Source organism: Salvelinus fontinalis, chromosome 16 (genome assembly GCF_029448725.1).
Source record: "Salvelinus fontinalis isolate EN_2023a chromosome 16, ASM2944872v1, whole genome shotgun sequence".
NCBI classification, from domain to species: Eukaryota; Metazoa; Chordata; class Actinopteri; order Salmoniformes; family Salmonidae; genus Salvelinus; species Salvelinus fontinalis.
This window is the reverse complement of record NC_074680.1, coordinates 22561970-22582528: the sequence shown is the minus strand read 5'-3', so window position 1 is coordinate 22582528 and position 20559 is coordinate 22561970. Positions and strand designations below refer to the sequence as shown.

General features: G+C 44.9%; 1 protein-coding gene across 1 annotated transcript in view; it reads left to right on the top strand.

Annotated features, from left to right (window-relative positions):
• LOC129812823 (nesprin-3-like) overlaps positions 1 to 20559 on the top strand; it is a 62068-nt gene that overhangs the window by 21325 nt on the left and 20184 nt on the right. The window contains exons 8-13 of the mRNA XM_055864720.1: positions 11423 to 11559; positions 17040 to 17214; positions 18973 to 19155; positions 19321 to 19464; positions 19765 to 19899; positions 20367 to 20528. Coding sequence (XP_055720695.1) covers positions 11423 to 11559; positions 17040 to 17214; positions 18973 to 19155; positions 19321 to 19464; positions 19765 to 19899; positions 20367 to 20528 — 936 coding nt within the window. The remainder of the gene's footprint in view (positions 1 to 11422; positions 11560 to 17039; positions 17215 to 18972; positions 19156 to 19320; positions 19465 to 19764; positions 19900 to 20366; positions 20529 to 20559) is intronic.

Sequence of the window (20559 nt, the reverse complement as noted above, 5' to 3'; positions counted from 1 at the left end):
GAGCCAGATGTCTGTGTTTAACTGATGCTACTGAGCCAGATGTCTGTTTGTAACTGATGCTACTGAGCCAGATGTCTGTTTGTAACTGATGCTACTGAGCCAGTTGTCTGTGTGTAACTGATGCTACTGAGCCAGTTGTCTGTGTTTAACTGATGCTACTGAGCCAGATGTCTGTGTTTAACTGATGCTACTGAGCCAGTTGTCTGTGTTTAACTGATGCTACTGAGCCAGATGTCTGTGTTTGTAACTGATGCTACTGAGCCAGATGTCTGTTTGTAACTGATGCTACTGAGCCAGTTGTCTGTGTGTAACTGATGCTACTGAGCCAGTTGTCTGTGTTTAACTGATGCTACTGAGCCAGATGTCTGTGTTTAACTGATGCTACTGAGCCAGATGTCTGTGTTTAACTGATGCTACTGAGCCAGATGTCTGTGTTTAACTGATGCTACTGAGCCAGATGTCTGTGTTTAACTGATGCTACTGAGCCAGTTGTCTGTGTTTAACTGATGCTACTGAGCCAGTTGTCTGTGTTTAACTGACGCTACTGAGCCAGTTGTCTGTGTGTAACTGATGCTACTGAGCCAGTTGTCTGTGTTTAACTGATGCTACTGAGCCAGTTGTCTGTGTGTAACTGATGCTACTGAGCCAGTTGTCTGTGTGTAACTGATGCTACTGAGCCAGTTGTCTGTGTGTAACTGATGCTACTGAGCCAGTTGTCTGTGTGTAACTGATGCTACTGAGCCAGTTGTCTGTGTGTAACTGATGCTACTGAGCCAGATGTCTGTGTGTAACTGATGCTACTGAGCCAGTTGTCTGTGTTTAACTGATGCTACAGAGCCAGTTGTCTGTGTGTAACTGATGCTACTGAGCCAGTTGTCTGTGTGTAACTGATGCTACTGAGCCAGTTGTCTGTGTGTAACTGATGCTACTGAGCCAGTTGTCTGTGTGTAACTGATGCTACTGAGCCAGTTGTCTGTGTGTAACTGATGCTACTGAGCCAGTTGTCTGTGTGTAACTGATGCTACTGAGCCAGTTGTCTGTGTGTAACTGATGCTACTGAGCCAGTTGTCTGTGTTTACCTGATGCTACTGAGCCAGTTGTCTGTGTAACTGATGCTACTGAGCCAGTTGTCTGTGTAACTGATGCTACTGAGCCAGATGTCTGTGTGTAACTGATGCTACTCAGCCAGTTGTCTGTGTGTAACTGATGCTACTGAGCCAGTTGTCTGTGTGTAACTGATGCTACTGAGCCAGTTGTCTGTGTAACTGATGCTACTGAGCCAGTTGTCTGTGTTTAACTGATGCTACTGAGCCAGATGTCTGTGTGTAACTGATGCTACTGAGCCAGTTGTCTGTGTGTAACTGATGCTACTGAGCCAGTTGTCTGTGTAACTGATGCTACTGAGCCAGTTGTCTGTGTTTAACTGATGCTACTGAGCCAGATGTCTGTTTGTAACTGATGCTACTGAGCCAGATGTCTGTGTGTAACTGATGCTACTGAGCCAGATGTCTGTGTGTAACTGATGCTACTGAGCCAGATATCTGTGTGTAACTGATGCTACTGAGCCAGTTGTCTGTGTGTAACTGATGCTACTGAGCCAGTTGTCTGTGTAACTGATGCTACTGAGCCAGTTGTCTGTGTTTAACTGATGCTACTGAGCCAGATGTCTGTGTTTAACTGATGCTACTGAGCCAGTTGTCTGTGTGTAACTGACGCTACTGAGCCAGTTGTCTGTGTGTAACTGATGCTACTGAGCCAGTTGTCTGTGTTTAACTGATGCTACTGAGCCAGTTGTCTGTGTGTAACTGATGCTACTGAGCCAGTTGTCTGTGTGTAACTGATGCTACTGAGCCAGTTGTCTGTGTGTAACTGATGCTACTGAGCCAGTTGTCTGTGTGTAACTGATGCTACTGAGCCAGTTGTCTGTGTGTAACTGATGCTACTGAGCCAGTTGTCTGTGTTTAACTGATGCTACTGAGCCAGTTGTCTGTGTGTAACTGATGCTACTGAGCCAGTTGTCTGTGTGTAACTGATGCTACTGAGCCAGTTGTCTGTGTGTAACTGATGCTACTGAGCCAGTTGTCTGTGTGTAACTGATGCTACTGAGCCAGTTGTCTGTGTGTAACTGATGCTACTGAGCCAGTTGTCTGTGTGTAACTGATGCTACTGAGCCAGTTGTCTGTGTGTAACTGATGCTACTGAGCCAGTTGTCTGTGTGTAACTGATGCTACTGAGCCAGTTGTCTGTGTGTAACTGATGCTACTGAGCCAGTTGTCTGTGTAACTGATGCTACTGAGCCAGATGTCTGTGTGTAACTGATGCTACTCAGCCAGTTGTCTGTGTGTAACTGATGCTACTGAGTCAGTTGTCTGTGTGTAACTGATGCTACTGAGCCAGTTGTCTGTGTAACTGATGCTACTGAGCCAGTTGTCTGTGTTTAACTGATGCTACTGAGCCAGATGTCTGTGTGTAACTGATGCTACTGAGCCAGTTGTCTGTGTTTAACTGATGCTACTGAGCCAGATGTCTGTGTTTGTAACTGATGCTACTGAGCCAGATGTCTGTTTGTAACTGATGCTACTGAGCCAGTTGTCTGTGTGTAACTGATGCTACTGAGCCAGTTGTCTGTGTTTAACTGATGCTACTGAGCCAGATGTCTGTGTTTAACTGATGCTACTGAGCCAGATGTCTGTTTGTAACTGATGCTACTGAGCCAGTTGTCTGTGTGTAACTGATGCTACTGAGCCAGTTGTCTGTGTTTAACTGATGCTACTGAGCCAGATGTCTGTGTGTAACTGATGCTACTGAGCCAGTTGTCTGTGTAACTGACGCTACTGAGCCAGATATCTGTGTTTAACTGATGCTACTGAGACAGTTGTCTGTGTGTAACTGATGCTACTGAGCCAGATGTCTGTGTGTAACTGATGCTACTGAGCCAGTTGTCTGTGTTTGACTGACGCTACTGAGCCAGATGTCTGTTTGTAACTGATGCTACTGGGCCAGTTGTCTGTGTTTAACTGATGCTACTGAGCCAGTTGTCTGTGTAACTGATGCTACTGAGCCAGTTGTCTGTGTTTAACTGATGCTACTGAGCCAGTTGTCTGTGTTTAACTGATGCTACTGAGCCAGTTGTCTGTGTGTAACTGATGCTACTCAGCCAGTTGTCTGTGTGTAACTGATGCTACTGAGCCAGATGTCTGTGTAACTGATGCTACTGAGCCAGTTGTCTGTGTTTAACTGATGCTACTGAGCCAGATGTCTGTTTGTAACTGATGCTACTGAGCCAGATGTCTGTGTTTAACTGATGCTACTGAGCCAGATGTCTGTTTGTAACTGATGCTACTGAGCCAGATGTCTGTTTGTAACTGATGCTACTGAGCCAGTTGTCTGTGTGTAACTGATGCTACTGAGCCAGTTGTCTGTGTTTAACTGATGCTACTGAGCCAGATGTCTGTGTTTAACTGATGCTACTGAGCCAGTTGTCTGTGTTTAACTGATGCTACTGAGCCAGATGTCTGTGTTTGTAACTGATGCTACTGAGCCAGATGTCTGTTTGTAACTGATGCTACTGAGCCAGTTGTCTGTGTGTAACTGATGCTACTGAGCCAGTTGTCTGTGTTTAACTGATGCTACTGAGCCAGATGTCTGTGTTTAACTGATGCTACTGAGCCAGATGTCTGTGTTTAACTGATGCTACTGAGCCAGATGTCTGTGTTTAACTGATGCTACTGAGCCAGATGTCTGTGTTTAACTGATGCTACTGAGCCAGTTGTCTGTGTTTAACTGATGCTACTGAGCCAGTTGTCTGTGTTTAACTGACGCTACTGAGCCAGTTGTCTGTGTGTAACTGATGCTACTGAGCCAGTTGTCTGTGTTTAACTGATGCTACTGAGCCAGTTGTCTGTGTGTAACTGATGCTACTGAGCCAGTTGTCTGTGTGTAACTGATGCTACTGAGCCAGTTGTCTGTGTGTAACTGATGCTACTGAGCCAGTTGTCTGTGTGTAACTGATGCTACTGAGCCAGATGTCTGTGTTTAACTGATGCTACAGAGCCAGTTGTCTGTGTGTAACTGATGCTACTGAGCCAGTTGTCTGTGTGTAACTGATGCTACTGAGCCAGTTGTCTGTGTGTAACTGATGCTACTGAGCCAGTTGTCTGTGTTTAACTGATGCTACTGAGCCAGTTGTCTGTGTAACTGATGCTACTGAGCCAGTTGTCTGTGTAACTGATGCTACTGAGCCAGTTGTCTGTGTAACTGATGCTACTGAGCCAGTTGTCTGTGTGTAACTGATGCTACTCAGCCAGTTGTCTGTGTGTAACTGATGCTACTGAGCCAGTTGTCTGTGTGTAACTGATGCTACTGAGCCAGTTGTCTGTGTAACTGATGCTACTGAGCCAGTTGTCTGTGTTTAACTGATGCTACTGAGCCAGATGTCTGTGTGTAACTGATGCTACTGAGCCAGTTGTCTGTGTGTAACTGATGCTACTGAGCCAGTTGTCTGTGTAACTGATGCTACTGAGCCAGTTGTCTGTGTTTAACTGATGCTACTGAGCCAGATGTCTGTTTGTAACTGATGCTACTGAGCCAGATGTCTGTGTGTAACTGATGCTACTGAGCCAGATGTCTGTGTGTAACTGATGCTACTGAGCCAGATGTCTGTGTGTAACTGATGCTACTGAGCCAGTTGTCTGTGTGTAACTGATGCTACTGAGCCAGTTGTCTGTGTAACTGATGCTACTGAGCCAGTTGTCTGTGTTTAACTGATGCTACTGAGCCAGATGTCTGTGTTTAACTGATGCTACTGAGCCAGTTGTCTGTGTAACTGATGCTACTGAGCCAGTTGTCTGTGTAACTGATGCTACTGAGCCAGTTGTCTGTGTGTAACTGATGCTACTCAGCCAGTTGTCTGTGTGTAACTGATGCTACTGAGCCAGTTGTCTGTGTGTAACTGATGCTACTGAGCCAGTTGTCTGTGTAACTGATGCTACTGAGCCAGTTGTCTGTGTTTAACTGATGCTACTGAGCCAGATGTCTGTGTGTAACTGATGCTACTGAGCCAGTTGTCTGTGTGTAACTGATGCTACTGAGCCAGTTGTCTGTGTAACTGATGCTACTGAGCCAGTTGTCTGTGTTTAACTGATGCTACTGAGCCAGATGTCTGTTTGTAACTGATGCTACTGAGCCAGATGTCTGTGTGTAACTGATGCTACTGAGCCAGATGTCTGTGTGTAACTGATGCTACTGAGCCAGATGTCTGTGTGTAACTGATGCTACTGAGCCAGTTGTCTGTGTGTAACTGATGCTACTGAGCCAGTTGTCTGTGTAACTGATGCTACTGAGCCAGTTGTCTGTGTTTAACTGATGCTACTGAGCCAGATGTCTGTGTTTAACTGACGCTACTGAGCCAGTTGTCTGTGTGTAACTGATGCTACTGAGCCAGTTGTCTGTGTTTAACTGATGCTACTGAGCCAGTTGTCTGTGTGTAACTGATGCTACTGAGCCAGTTGTCTGTGTGTAACTGATGCTACTGAGCCAGTTGTCTGTGTGTAACTGATGCTACTGAGCCAGTTGTCTGTGTGTAACTGATGCTACTGAGCCAGTTGTCTGTGTGTAACTGATGCTACTGAGCCAGTTGTCTGTGTTTAACTGATGCTACTGAGCCAGTTGTCTGTGTGTAACTGATGCTACTGAGCCAGTTGTCTGTGTGTAACTGATGCTACTGAGCCATTTGTCTGTGTGTAACTGATGCTACTGAGCCAGTTGTCTGTGTGTAACTGATGCTACTGAGCCAGTTGTCTGTGTGTAACTGATGCTACTGAGCCAGTTGTCTGTGTGTAACTGATGCTACTGAGCCAGTTGTCTGTGTGTAACTGATGCTACTGAGCCAGTTGTCTGTGTGTAACTGATGCTACTGAGCCAGTTGTCTGTGTAACTGATGCTACTGAGCCAGTTGTCTGTGTAACTGATGCTACTGAGCCAGATGTCTGTGTGTAACTGATGCTACTCAGCCAGTTGTCTGTGTGTAACTGATGCTACTGAGTCAGTTGTCTGTGTGTAACTGATGCTACTGAGCCAGTTGTCTGTGTAACTGATGCTACTGAGCCAGTTGTCTGTGTTTAACTGATGCTACTGAGCCAGATGTCTGTGTGTAACTGATGCTACTGAGCCAGTTGTCTGTGTGTAACTGATGCTACTGAGCCAGATGTCTGTGTGTAACTGATGCTACTCAGCCAGTTGTCTGTGTGTAACTGATGCTACTGAGCCAGTTGTCTGTGTGTAACTGATGCTACTGAGCCAGTTGTCTGTGTGTAACTGATGCTACTGAGCCAGTTGTCTGTGTAACTGATGCTACTGAGCCAGTTGTCTGTGTAACTGATGCTACTGAGCCAGATGTCTGTGTGTAACTGATGCTACTCAGCAAGTTGTCTGTGTGTAACTGATGCTACTGAGTCAGTTGTCTGTGTGTAACTGATGCTACTGAGCCAGTTGTCTGTGTAACTGATGCTACTGAGCCAGTTGTCTGTGTTTAACTGATGCTACTGAGCCAGATGTCTGTGTGTAACTGATGCTACTGAGCCAGTTGTCTGTGTGTAACTGATGCTACTGAGCCAGTTGTCTGTGTAACTGATGCTACTGAGCCAGTTGTCTGTGTTTAACTGATGCTACTGAGCCAGATGTCTGTGTTTAACTGATTCTACTGAGCCAGATGTCTGTGTAACTGATGCTACTGAGCCAGTTGTCTGTGTGTAACTGATGCTACTGAGCCAGTTGTCTGTGTGTAACTGATGCTACTGGGCCAGTTGTCTGTGTGTAACTGATGCTACTGAGCCAGTTGTCTGTGTTTAACTGATGCTACTGAGCCAGTTGTCTGTGTGTAACTGATGCTACTGAGCCAGTTGTCTGTGTGTAACTGATGCTACTGAGCCAGTTGTCTGTGTGTAACTGATGCCACTGAGCCAGTTGTCTGTGTGTAACTGATGCTACTGAGCCAGTTGTCTGTGTAACTGATGCTACTGAGCCAGTTGTCTGTGTAACTGATGCTACTGAGCCAGATGTCTGTGTGTAACTGATGCTACTCAGCCAGTTGTCTGTGTGTAACTGATGCTACTGAGCCAGTTGTCTGTGTGTAACTGATGCTACTGAGCCAGTTGTCTGTGTAACTGATGCTACTGAGCCAGTTGTCTGTGTTTAACTGATGCTACTGAGCCAGATGTCTGTGTGTAACTGATGCTACTGAGCCAGTTGTCTGTGTGTAACTGATGCTACTGAGCCAGTTGTCTGTGTAACTGATGCTACTGAGCCAGTTGTCTGTGTTTAACTGATGCTACTGAGCCAGATGTCTGTGTTTAACTGATGCTACTGAGCCAGATGTCTATGTGTAACTGATGCTACTGAGCCAGATGTCTGTTTGTAACTGATGCTACTGAGCCAGATGTCTGTGTTTAACTGATGCTACTGAGCCAGATGTCTGTGTGTAACTGATGCTACTGAGCCAGATGTCTGTGTGTAACTGATGCTACTGAGCCAGTTGTCTGTGTGTAACTGATGCTACTGAGCCAGTTGTCTGTGTAACTGATGCTACTGAGCCAGTTGTCTGTGTTTAACTGATGCTACTGATACAGATGTCTGTGTTTAACTGATGCTACTGAGCCAGATGTCTGTGTAACTGATGCTACTGAGCCAGTTGTCTGTGTGTAACTGATGCTACTGTGCCAGTTGTCTGTGTGTAACTGATGCTACTGAGCCAGTTGTCTGTGTGTAACTGATGCTCCTGGGCCAGTTGTCTGTGTGTAACTGATGCTACTGAGCCAGTTGTCTGTGTTTAACTGATGCTACTGAGCCAGTTGTCTGTGTGTAACTGATGCTACTGAGCCAGTTGTCTGTGTGTAACTGATGCTACTGAGCCAGTTGTCTGTGTGTAACTGATGCTACTGAGCCAGTTGTCTGTGTAACTGATGCTACTGAGCCAGTTGTCTGTGTAACTGATGCTACTGAGCCAGATGTCTGTGTGTAACTGATGCTACTCAGCCAGTTGTCTGTGTTTAACTGATGCTACTGAGCCAGTTGTCTGTGTGTAACTGATGCTACTGAGCCAGTTGTCTGTGTGTAACTGATGCTACTGAGCCAGTTGTCTGTGTGTAACTGATGCTACTGAGCCAGTTGTCTATGTAACTGATGCTACTGAGCCAGTTGTCTGTGTAACTGATGCTACTGAGCCAGATGTCTGTGTGTAACTGATGCTACTCAGCCAGTTGTCTGTGTGTAACTGATGCTACTGAGCCAGTTGTCTGTGTAACTGATGCTACTGAGCCAGTTGTCTGTGTTTAACTGATGCTACTGAGCCAGTTGTCTGTGTTTAACTGATGCTACTGAGCCAGATGTCTGTGTAACTGATGCTACTGAGCCAGTTGTCTGTGTGTAACTGATGCTACTGAGCCAGTTGTCTGTGTGTAACTGATGCTACTGAGCCAGTTGTCTGTGTGTAACTGATGCTACTGGGCCAGTTGTCTGTGTGTAACTGATGCTACTGAGCCAGTTGTCTGTGTTTAACTGATGCTACTGAGCCAGTTGTCTGTGTGTAACTGATGCTACTGAGCCAGTTGTCTGTGTGTAACTGATGCTACTGAGCCAGTTGTCTGTGTGTAACTGATGCTACTGAGCCAGTTGTCTGTGTAACTGATGCTACTGAGCCAGTTGTCTGTGTAACTGATGCTACTGAGCCAGATGTCTGTGTGTAACTGATGCTACTGAGCCAGTTGTCTGTGTTTAACTGATGCTACTGAGCCAGTTGTCTGTGTGTAACTGATGCTACTGAGCCAGTTGTCTGTGTGTAACTGATGCTACTGAGCCAGTTGTCTGTGTGTAACTGATGCTACTGAGCCAGTTGTCTGTGTAACTGATGCTACTGAGCCAGTTGTCTGTGTAACTGATGCTACTGAGCCAGATGTCTGTGTGTAACTGATGCTACTCAGCCAGTTGTCTGTGTGTAACTGATGCTACTGAGCCAGTTGTCTGTGTGTAACTGATGCTACTGAGCCAGTTGTCTGTGTAACTGATGCTACTGAGCCAGTTGTCTGTGTTTAACTGATGCTACTGAGCCAGATGTCTGTGTGTAACTGATGCTACTGAGCCAGTTGTCTGTGTGTAACTGATGCTACTGAGCCAGTTGTCTGTGTAACTGATGCTACTGAGCCAGATGTCTGTGTTTAACTGATGCTACTGAGCCAGATGTCTGTGTTTAACTGATGCTACTGAGCCAGATGTCTGTGTGTAACTGATGCTACTGAGCCAGATGTCTGTTTGTAACTGATGCTACTGAGCCAGATGTCTGTGTTTAACTGATGCTACTGAGCCAGATGTCTGTGTTTAACTGATGCTACTGAGCCAGATGTCTGTGTTTAACTGATGCTACTGAGCCAGATGTCTGTGTTTAACTGATGCTACTGAGCCAGATGTCTGTGTTTAACTGATGCTACTGAGCCAGATGTCTGTGTGTAACTGATGCTACTGAGCCAGTTGTCTGTGTTTAACTGATGCTACTGAGCCAGTTGTCTGTGTAGCTGATGCTACTGAGCCAGATGTCTGTGTGTAACTGATGCTACTCAGCCAGTTGTCTGTGTGTAACTGATGCTACTGAGCCAGATGTCTGTGTGTAACTGATGCTACTGAGCCAGTTGTCTGTGTAACTGATGCTACTGAGCCAGTTGTCTGTGTTTAACTGATGCTACTCAGCCAGTTGTCTGTGTTTAACTGATGCTACTCAGCCAGTTGTCTGTGTGTAACTGATGCTACTGAGCCAAATGTCTGTGTGTAACTGATGCTACTGAGCCAGTTGTCTGTGTGTCAGGGGAGAAGCTCCAGGTGGTATTCCATGTTAAGTACCTTGGCATCATACTTTTTTTTTATTTTTTTTATTTTACCAGGTAAGTTGACTGAGAACACGTTCTCATTTGCAGCAACGACCTGGGGAATAGTTACAGGGGAGAGGAGGGGGATGAATGAGCCAATTGTAAACTGGGGATTATTAGGTGACCATGATGGTTTGAGGGCCAGATTGGGAATTTAGCCAGGACACCGGGGTTAACACCCCTACTCTTACGATAAGTGCCATGTGATCTTTAATGACCTCAGAGAGTCAGGACACCCGTTTAACGTCCCATCCGAAAGACGGCACCCTACCCAGGGTAGTGTCCCCAATCACTGCCCTGGGGCATTGGGATATTTTTTAGACCAGAGGAAAGAGTGCCTCCTACTGGCCCTCCAACACCACTTCCAGCAGCATCTGGTCTCCCATCCAGGGACTGACCAGGACCAACCCTGCTTAGCTTCAGAAACAAGCCAGCAGTGGTATGCAGGGTGGTATGCAGAGTGGTATGCAGAGTGGTATGCTGCTGGTGATTCCATGCTACTTGATTCCAACCTCTTTATTAAAAAAAAGCAGTTGAAAGGGGGAACTCAAATAACCAAATTCAACCTAGCTAATTTCCGATTTATATGAAATTGTTTGACTACAGAGGTAGCAGAACTGTACTTCAATGCTATGATATTCCCCCACTTATTATACTGCTTGACTAGTTGGACCCAAGCTCGCTGTACAACATTCAGTCTGTCTACAAACAGGCTCTCAACGTGTTTGATAGAAAGCTCAATATCCATCCTCACTGTTACATCCTCAGAAAGCACGAGTTCCTGAGTTGGGAAAATCTGGTGCAATACACTGACGCATGTCTTGTATTCAAGGAAAAGCACCTTTCGTCAATCTACTTTTTCTGTGAGAGCTTCCCATGTCTGGAATACTCTGACATCAGAGAGACACAACTGAACCACCTATCACACTTTCACAAAAAACATTAAGACATGGCTAAAGGCCAATCAGACTTGTGAACATAATCCCTAGCTGTGTTTTGCCGCTTTCCATGTTGTCTGTAGCTTATGAGGTGTGTAAACACTTTTTTATGTATTGCATTTGTGTTGCTTTTATGTATTTTGTTTAGTTGCTTTTTGTGCTATTGCTCTGTCTGCTTGCTACATGTTGCTTGTCCTATGTGCTCACTGCTCATTGTTTGTCTGTATTGTTATTGTAAAGGTTTTTAATAACCTGCCCAGAGACTGTGGTTGAAAATTAACCATCTGGCTAAAACTGTCACTTTTACTGAAACGTTGATTAATGTCCCTGTAAAAAAATAAATGAACACAAACTCAAGTTGGTGTTTATGCCAATTTGGTTGTTGATGTTGGTGTGTGATTGTTTGGGTGTAGAGAATGAGCTGCCAGGTGGTCTAGCCTTGTCTCTGCATATGTCCCAAATGGTTTCCTAGCCCCTTTATAATGCACTCCTTTTGACCAGGGCTCCAAAAAGTAATATGCACTGTGATGTGTATTTTTCCTTATTTCTCTCTGTTGGTATTCCTCCACTCAGAACATCCGGAATACTTTATTGGCAGAGGAATCCCAGGTGGAGCACCTCAAGGCCCAGCTTAAAGAACTCTTCCGCTTTTCCCAAGATTCCCAGCATCTCTCTGTCGACGTCCTGGCTGTGGTGAAGGAACAGCAGAGGTGAGTTGACATGGAGGATGTGTCCCAAATGGAAGCCTATCGCCTATTTAGTACACTACTTTTGACTAGTAATGGAGGGGGGGGGGGGGGGTCGATACTTTGACTCCAACTATCGATTTGTAAATAAAAAATGCATTTTTTTGCTAGGTAGTGTTAGCTAGCGCTGGTCATCCTATATCTTGTTTTCCATCTTATTTTTAAATAGTAAGTCAACATGTTCTCAGTACTTGTATTTCCATGCTCTCTCTTGTCTCTCTGCAGCAATATATTTGGAACATCACAATACATATAGAACCGTGAGAATCTCAATACATATAGAACCGGGAGAATCACAATAAATATAGAACCGGGAGAATCACAATACATATAGAACCGGGAGAATCTCAATACATATAGAACCGGGAGAATCACAATACATATAGAACCGGGAGAATCTCAATACATATAGAACCGTGAGACTCTCAATACATATAGAACCGGGAGAATCTCAATACATATAGAACTGGGAGAATCTCAATACATATAGAACCGGGATAATCTCAATACATATAGAACCGTGAGAATTCCAAAACATATCGGGTCGGCACCTAAGTATTGTGATAATAACGTATCGTGAGGTCCCAGCCCTAATAACGTATTGGCAATTCCCAGCCCTAATTTTGACCAGAGCCTTATCGGCCCTGGTAAAAGGTAGTGAACTACGCCTCCCGAGTGGCGCAGTGGTCTAAGGCACCGCACTGCTAGCTGTGCCACTAGAAATTCAGGGTTCGAGTCCAGGTTTTATCGCAGCTGACTGGGACCGTGAGACCCATGGGGCGGAGCACAATTGGCCCAGTGTTGTCCTGGTTAGGGGAGGGTTTGGTCAGCAGGGATGTTCTTGTCCCATCGCTCTCTAGCAACACCTGTGGCAGAATGCACGCTGACGCGATCGCCGGGTGTACCGTGTTACCACCGACACATTGGTGCAGCTGGCTTCCGGGTTCAGCGGGTATTGTGTCAAGAAGCAGTGCAGCTTGGCTGGGTTGTGTTTCGGGGGACGCATGGCTCTCGACCTTCGTCTCTCCCAAGTCCGTACGGGAGTTGCAGCAATGGGACAAGACTAGCTACCAATTGGATATGTACGGAATTGGGGAGAAAAAGGACAAATGTAAAAAAAAAAAAAAAAAAAAAATTTAAAAAAATGTTTTAAAAGGTAGTGAACTATAACGGGAATGCATCATTATCCATACTCTAAGATACTTCATATTAACTAATGTGAGAGAGTTGGAGAGGTGGCATCTGCCATATTTGCTCTCATTCTCTCTTGTTCAATGATTTCTATTAAGTGAAGCAGAAGGAACAAGGAGAGGAAGATGTTTTTTCAGACTATTGACATTCACCTTCAGAGGGATGGTTCAGCAGAATTTGCATAAGCCAACTGTCTATATAGGCCTGATGTGCTTTTTTTTCGATAGGATATCAGGTTCCATGCTTTCATGCTCTAACTTGTCATAACTATGTGACAGTTAGGAATCCTAACACCTCTGTGGTCTAATAAAGGGCATAACATGTGGAGATCATCCGTTCACCTACTCTGCGTCTCACAAAGACACGGCAGTTGGAACCAAAAATCTAAAATTTGGACTCATCAGACCAAAGGACAGATTTCCACCAGTCTAATCTTCTTCTTATTGGTGTCCTTTAAATCAAATCAAATCAAAGTTTATTTGTAACATGCGCTGAATACAACAAGTGTAGACCTTACAGTGAAATGCTTACTTACAGGCTCTAACCAATAGTGCAAAAAAAGTATGTACATGTAGATATGGTTAAAGTGACTATGCATGTATGATGAACAGAGAGTAGCAGTAGCGTAAAAGAGGGGTTGGCTGGTGGTGGGTGGGACACAATGCAGATAGCCTGGTTAGCCAATGTGCGGGAGCACTGGTTGGTCGGCCCAATTGAGGTAGTATGTACATGAATTATAGTTAAAGTGACTATGCATATATGATAAACAGAGAGTAGCAGCAGCGTAAAAATAGGGGTTGGGGGGGGGCACATAATGCAAATAGTCCAGGTAGCCATTTGATTACCTGTTCAGGAGTCTTATGGCTTGGGGGTAAAAACTGTTGAGAAGCCTTTTTGTCCTAGACTTGGCACTCCGGTATCGCTTGCCATGCAGTAGTGGAGAGAACAGTCTATGAATGGGGTGGCTGGGGTCTTTGACAGTTTTTAGGGCCTTCCTCTGACACCGCCTGGTGTAGAGGTCCTGGATGGCAGGCAGCTTAGCCCCAGTGATGTACAGGGCCGTACGCACTACCCTCTGTAGTGCCTTGTGGTCAGAGGCCGAGCAATTGCCGTACCAGGCAGTGATACAGCCAGTCAGGATGCTCTCGATGTTGCAGCTGTAGAACCTTTTGAGGATCTCAGGACCCATGCCAAATCTTTTTAGTTTCCTGAGGGGGAATAGGCTTTGTCGTGCCCTCTTCACGACTGTCTTGGTGTGTTTGGACCATTCTAGTTTGTTGTTGATGTGGACACCAAGGAACTTGAAGCTCTCAACATGCTCCACTACAGCCCCGTCGATGAGAATGGGGGCGTGCTCAGTCCTCCTTTTCATGTAGTCCACCAATAATTTCCTTAGTCTTGGTTACGTTAAGGGATAGGTTGTTATTCTGGCACCCCCCGGCCAGGTCTCTGACTTCCTCCCTATAGGCTGTCTCGTCGGTGATCAGGCCTACCACTGTTGTGTCGTCTGCAAACTTAATGATGGTGTTGGAGTCATGCCTGGCCATGCAGTCGTGGGTGAACAGGGAGTACAGGAGGGGACTGAGCACGCACCCCTGGGGAGCTCCAGTGTTGAGGATCAGCATGGCAGATGTGTTTCTACCTACCCTCACCACCTGGGGGCGGCCCATCAGGAAGTCCAGGATCCAGTTGCAGAGGAAGGTGTTTAGTCCCAGGATCCTTAGCTTAGTGATGAGCTTTGAGAGTACTATGGTGTTGAACGCTGAGCTGTAGTCAATGAATAGCATTCTCACATAGGTGTTCCTTTTGTCCAGGTGGGAAAGGACAGTGTGGAGTGCAATAGAGATTGCATCATCTGTGGTTCTGTTTGGGTGGTATGCAAATTGGAGTGGGTCTAGGGTTTCTGGGATAATGGTGTTGATGTGAGCCATTACCAACCTTTCAAAGCACTTCATGGCTACGGACGTGAGTGCTACGGGTCTGTAGTAATTTAGGCAGGTTGCCTTTGTGTTCTTGGGCACAGGGACTATGGTGGTCTGCTTGAAACATGTTGGTATTACAGACTTAATCAGGGACATGTTGAAAATGTCAGTGACGACACCTGCCAGTTGGTCAGCACATGCCCGGAGCACACGTCCTGGTAATCCGTCTGGCCCCGCAGCCTTGTGTATGTTGACCTGTTTAAAGGTCTTACTCACATCGGCTACGGCGAGCGTGATCACAAAGTAGTCCGGAACAGCTGATGCTCTCGTGCATGCCTCAGTGTTGCTTGCCTCGAAGCGAGCATAGAAGTGATTTAGCTCATCTGGTAGGCTCGTGTCACTGTGCAGCTCGTGGCTGTGCTTCCCTTTGTAGTCTGTAATAGTTTGCAAGCTCTGCCACATAAGACGAGCATCAGAGCCGGTGTAGTATGATTCAATCTTAGCCCTGTATTGACGCTTTGTCTGTTTGATGGTTCGTCGCAGGGCATAGCAGGATTTCTTGTAAGCTTCCGGGTTAGAGTCCCGCACCTTGAAAGCGGCAGCTCTACCCTTTAGCTCAGCGCAAATGTTGCCTGTAATCCATGGCTTCTGGTTGGGGTATATACGTACAGTCACTCGTACCTCGTCTAGTTTATTGTCCAATGATTGCATGTTGGCGAGTAGTATTGATGGTAACGGCAGCTTTCCCACTCGCCTTTTCCGGGTTTTTACCAGGCATCCGGCTCTTTGTCCTCTGTACCTTCCTTTGTCATCTGTTCCTTCCTCTTGCAAATAACGGCGATGTCAGCCCTGCCGGGTGTTTGGAGAATGTCTTGTGCGTCTTGTTTGTTGAAGAAAAAATCTTTGTCTAATCCGAGGTGAGTGATTGCTGTCCTGATATCCAGAAGCTCTTTTTTTGCCGTAAGATACGGTTGCAGAAACATTATGTACAAAATAAGTTACAAATAACGCGAAAAAAACCCATAATAGCACAATGGTTGGGCGCCCATAAAACTGCTGCCATTTCTTCCAGTGCCATTTTTAGTAGGGGCTTCTTTGCAGCAATTCAACCATGAAGGCCTGATTCACACAGTCTCCTCTGAACAGTTAATGTTGAGATGTGTCTGTTACTTAAGCTCTGAAGCATTTATTTTTGCTGCATTTTCTGAGGCTGGTAACTCTAATGAACTTATCCTCTGCAGCAGAGGTAACTCTGGGTCTTCCTTTCCTGTGGCGGTCCTCATGAGAGCCAGTTTCATCATAGAGCTTGATATTTTTTCAGACTGCACACATTTCCCAGATTGACTGACCTTCATGTCTTAAAGTAATGATGGACTGTCGTTTCTCTTTGCTTATTTGAACTGTTCTTGCCATAATATGGACTTGGTCTTTTACCAAATAGGGCTATCTTCTGTATACCACCCCTACCTTGTCACAACACAACTGATTGGCTCAAACTCATTAAGAAAGAAAGAAATTCCACAAATGAACTTCTAACAAGGCACACCTGTTAATTGAAATGCATTCCAGGTGACTACATCATGAAGCTGGTTGAGAGAATGCCAAGAGTGTGCAAAGCTATCATCAAGGCAAAGGGTGGCTACTTTGAAGAATCTCAAATATAAAATATATTTTGATTAGTTTAACACTTTTTGGGGTACTACATGATTCCATATGTTATTTCATAGTTTTGATATATTCTCTATTATTCTACAATCTAGAAAATAGTAACAATAAAGAAAAACCCTTGAATGAGTAGGTGTGTCCAAACTTTTGACTGGTACTGTACATTCCTCATACAGGTAACCATTAACTTCTGGTGTAGCAAGTATTTCAAAGTACAACCCAACACCGTATACAGGGGTATTTTTGAAATACGGATGGGATGATTTTCAATACCCTAATGCTCAGGGGGTGTGTGCTACACCGCTGCTTATAAGTTAATTATGTAAGATATAAATTATCTCCAGCTCAGGTCCAGTTATGAATCTGGAGTGGCTAGCTCCTGGATCAAGATCCTTGCTGCCTAAATTAGTTTTGTGCGTAAAAACAAAATAGTATGTATATAGCTTTTCTTTTTTGTAGCGCCCCTTGTGTTCACTGCCTGTAATACCGTATACCACGTTATGAAAATCTGCTTACCACCCAACCCTAGTACATATGTCTTTAATTCATGTAAAGTTAAAACATACCTAAAAAATAAAATAAAAAATATCTTCAGCAATATTGGTCTTTGCATGAAAAGCACCATACCTAACCGGTCTTATGTTCATTTCCTTTGTCCCCGTGCAGTGTGAAGTGTCGTGCTGTGAAGCTATGTGTGGAGTCAGAGTTGGGGCTGAGACAAGTGCTGCAGGACCCTCTGCATGGATTCTCTCAGTGGAGTCAGGTTGTCTCTCAAGTGCTGGAGTCTTCTGCTGAAGTGTCTGAGTTCTCACACGTCGCCATGCTGGTGCAGAACATCCAGGTAGGAACAGCACACTGCAGACTGCTACTGATTTTAATCAACTATTATTCCACCAGGCTTAAAACTGGAATTATTTATGGTGAAACGGCCCGTTTAGGATATTACAACAACAAACAAGTTATTGTAAAAAAAAATGAACCCTGTTTTTTTCCTCGGACATCATTGCCCACGCGATAGAACAGCAGAATATGTACTGCAGTAATGTTTTACACACTGCTGGATGCACCTCACCTTCATTTCATTCACAAAGTAAAAACAATAACAGAGGTGCATGGGCAGACAGTGGCCTTGCCTCCCCTAATGCGGATTCCATCTTTAAAAGGGATGTAGCAGGACGTAAACAAACAACAAAATCATTTTAATACAGTAAAGTAAAATACATAGAGAAAAAGTTAAACTCATATTTACAGTAAGAGTCACTCCCGTCAATCAAACCGCTAAACCAGGATTGTGTTCATAAGGGGGAACATTAATGTCTGAATCTCAGTCGTAACTGTGGCTCTTAAGGCCTGGAGATGATAATAAAAAGAGAAAAGCAGATCTTCAGTATTCATGGTACCTTAATTAGGTCAGCTAGGGAAATGTAATCATCCCTACATACAGTACTGGAACTGGACAGAGATTGGCTTAGAATGCGTCCCAAATAGCACCGTATTCTCTATTTGGTGCACTATTTTTGACCAGGGTGCAGTTTGGGACACATGTCGTGGAAATTCATTACTAAGAGAGACTTGGTAATTTCTTCAAACAATCATCTTTATTTAATATCGATTAATTATTGCAATAATGAAACTGTCAACCCAACAGTCTTGACTGTCGGACTGAGAGTCTGAATCATACAGAGAATACCGGGTCTTTATATACCAAACCTAAAACTGCTTCAACCATGGCTGGCTCAACCCCCCCCCCCCCCCCGTGCAGATTGGGCACCATTACCCACCCTGGGTTCATCCTGTTGTTTCTCGGGGGGGGGGGGGGGGGTTCTACTCCTCCAGGCTAATTTCCCAGATGTTTCCCAGATGCAAGGATATTCCTCCAGGCTATCTCTATCTCGGTGACACACACATCTCATCTATAGAATGCAGGCCCAGTTAGACCAGAGACATATGTCTCACATGCACCACTATTGATAGACTGGAATGTGTCTGTTTGGTTTTTTATCACCAAGACATCAATCAATTGTCAGCTTCAAGCTATCTCTAGTAAAACCCATGTCCTCGACACCCAGACTAGCTGCAGGAAGCTAGAGTGGACACCATAAAACTCAGCATTAGCAGGCCAGTCTTACTCTAAGTTAAATATATAATAGTTTACTATTAATATCCACCAAATCAGGTAAGTATGTAATTTTTTCTTTCACACTCGTCCTAGCCTTCTCCATCAGAAAATGACTTCCTCCTAATCTAAACTCCCCTCCAGATATGGGAGTAATGACAGCAAAGGTCAGGGAGCTCAATCAATCCCTGATCTGTGAAAAAGAAGATATGCTTGCTGTACTTTGACACCAAGAAATGTGTGATCTATTTACTAGAGGGACATATTTCTACTACACATAGCTTTCATCTGTGGTGTGTTCCCTCTTAAATCGTTATTTGTCTTTGTATCTCCCCCTTTTTTCTCTCCTTCCCCTTTCAATATCCCCTCTTTTACTGTCTTCCATCTACACACTTACACTTTTCTTGATTTATCCCCTGCCTATATATTTTATATTTTATTTTCCCTCACTGCCTTTCCCTATTTCGCTTATTCCCCCTACAGAGGTTGCTGAAGCACAGTCTGCAGCTGCAGGAGCAGTTGCGTTTGATGCTGTTGAAGAGAGATCTGCTGTGTTCAGTGTTCGGCTCAGACAGAGCAGAGAGTCTAATGACAGAGCTCAATGACACCGTGAGGAGCAGGGAGTTACTGCACAACCAGCTGCTGCAGAGGAAAGCAAGACTGCAGGTGTGTGGTGTGGTGTGGTGTGTGTGTGTGGTGGTGTGTGTGTGTGTGTGTGGTGTTGTGTGGGGTGTGTTTGTCATAGGGCTCTGGTTGAATGTAGTGCATTATTAGGGAATGGGGTGCCATTTTAGATGCAACCCCTAATTTCTGATATGTCCTTTCTTTTAGGGTTTGATCTCAAGGACAAAGGACTTTGGGGACGCCTGCAAGTCAATCAGGAACAAGCTGACCCTGCTGAGAGAGAGACTGATCTCAGCAGACAGCCTCCAGCCAGACATACTGGCCAAGAAGAGCCAGTCAGACCAGCAACGGGTGGGTCACTCACTGCCATGTCATTGTTTCATACAATATATTACCACATATGATCAGGTTTTAGAATTAACATTTTCCTCACCAAGATGACTGTTTTGTTGCCAACGTCCATTCTAGTGTTCTATTTAATTCTGTGCTCACGGTATCTATACCTCTGTCTCTCAAACTGGTTTCCTCTAGCCAGTTCCAGTGTGTACTAGGAGAAGCATATACTGTACATAAGCAAAGCATTTATAAGCATTTATAAGGCATTGATAATTTTTTTACTAGTAATAAGCTACTGCTTGTGTCCTCTCTCAGGTGATCAAGAAGGACTTGGAGGACTGTGAGGCCCACATCACAGCTCTGGAGACTCTGGTGTCGTCTAGCTCTGCTAACAGGACACAGTTTGAGAGGCTTTACGGAGACTGGAGAATCCTTTACAAGTCCGTTAGGGTAAGAAGGGCTCTGAGAGAGAAGGCAACTCCATGCTTTCTTCACAGATTAACAATGACCCTTTTCATGCTACTGAGCCAAGCTGGGCTTTTTAAAATTATTTTACCTTTATTTAACTAGGCAAGTCAGTTAAGAAAAAATTCTTATTTTCAATGATGGCCTAGGAACAGTGTGTTAACTGCCTTGTTCAGGGGCAGAACAACAGATTTGTAGCTTGTCAGCTAGGGGATTTGATCTTGCAACCTTTCGGTTACTAGTCCAACACTCTAACCACTATGCTACGCTGCCACCCCGGCTTTCTGGTGTTACGCATCATTATAGTTTCTGGAAGCGTGCTGGGAAGGACAATGTGAAAAGAAAATATCCCAGTCAACAGTACGGTTAAGGTTGGCACTATAGTGTTAATCAGGCACATATATGTACTGTATTTGTGCATTCATGTTTGGATGTGTCTCTCTCTGTGTCAGGTAAAGGTGAAGGAGAGTGAGGAGAGCATCGGGGAGCACGAGAGTTTCCACGAGAGCCTGCTGAACGTGGAGAAGTGGCTGATGATTATGAGGCAGAAGCTGGAATCCTACCTCAGTTCTACTGGGGAGTGGAGCCTGGACAACAGACAGCAAGAGGCTGAGGTACTGACTTTCCACATTTATCTGTTATGTT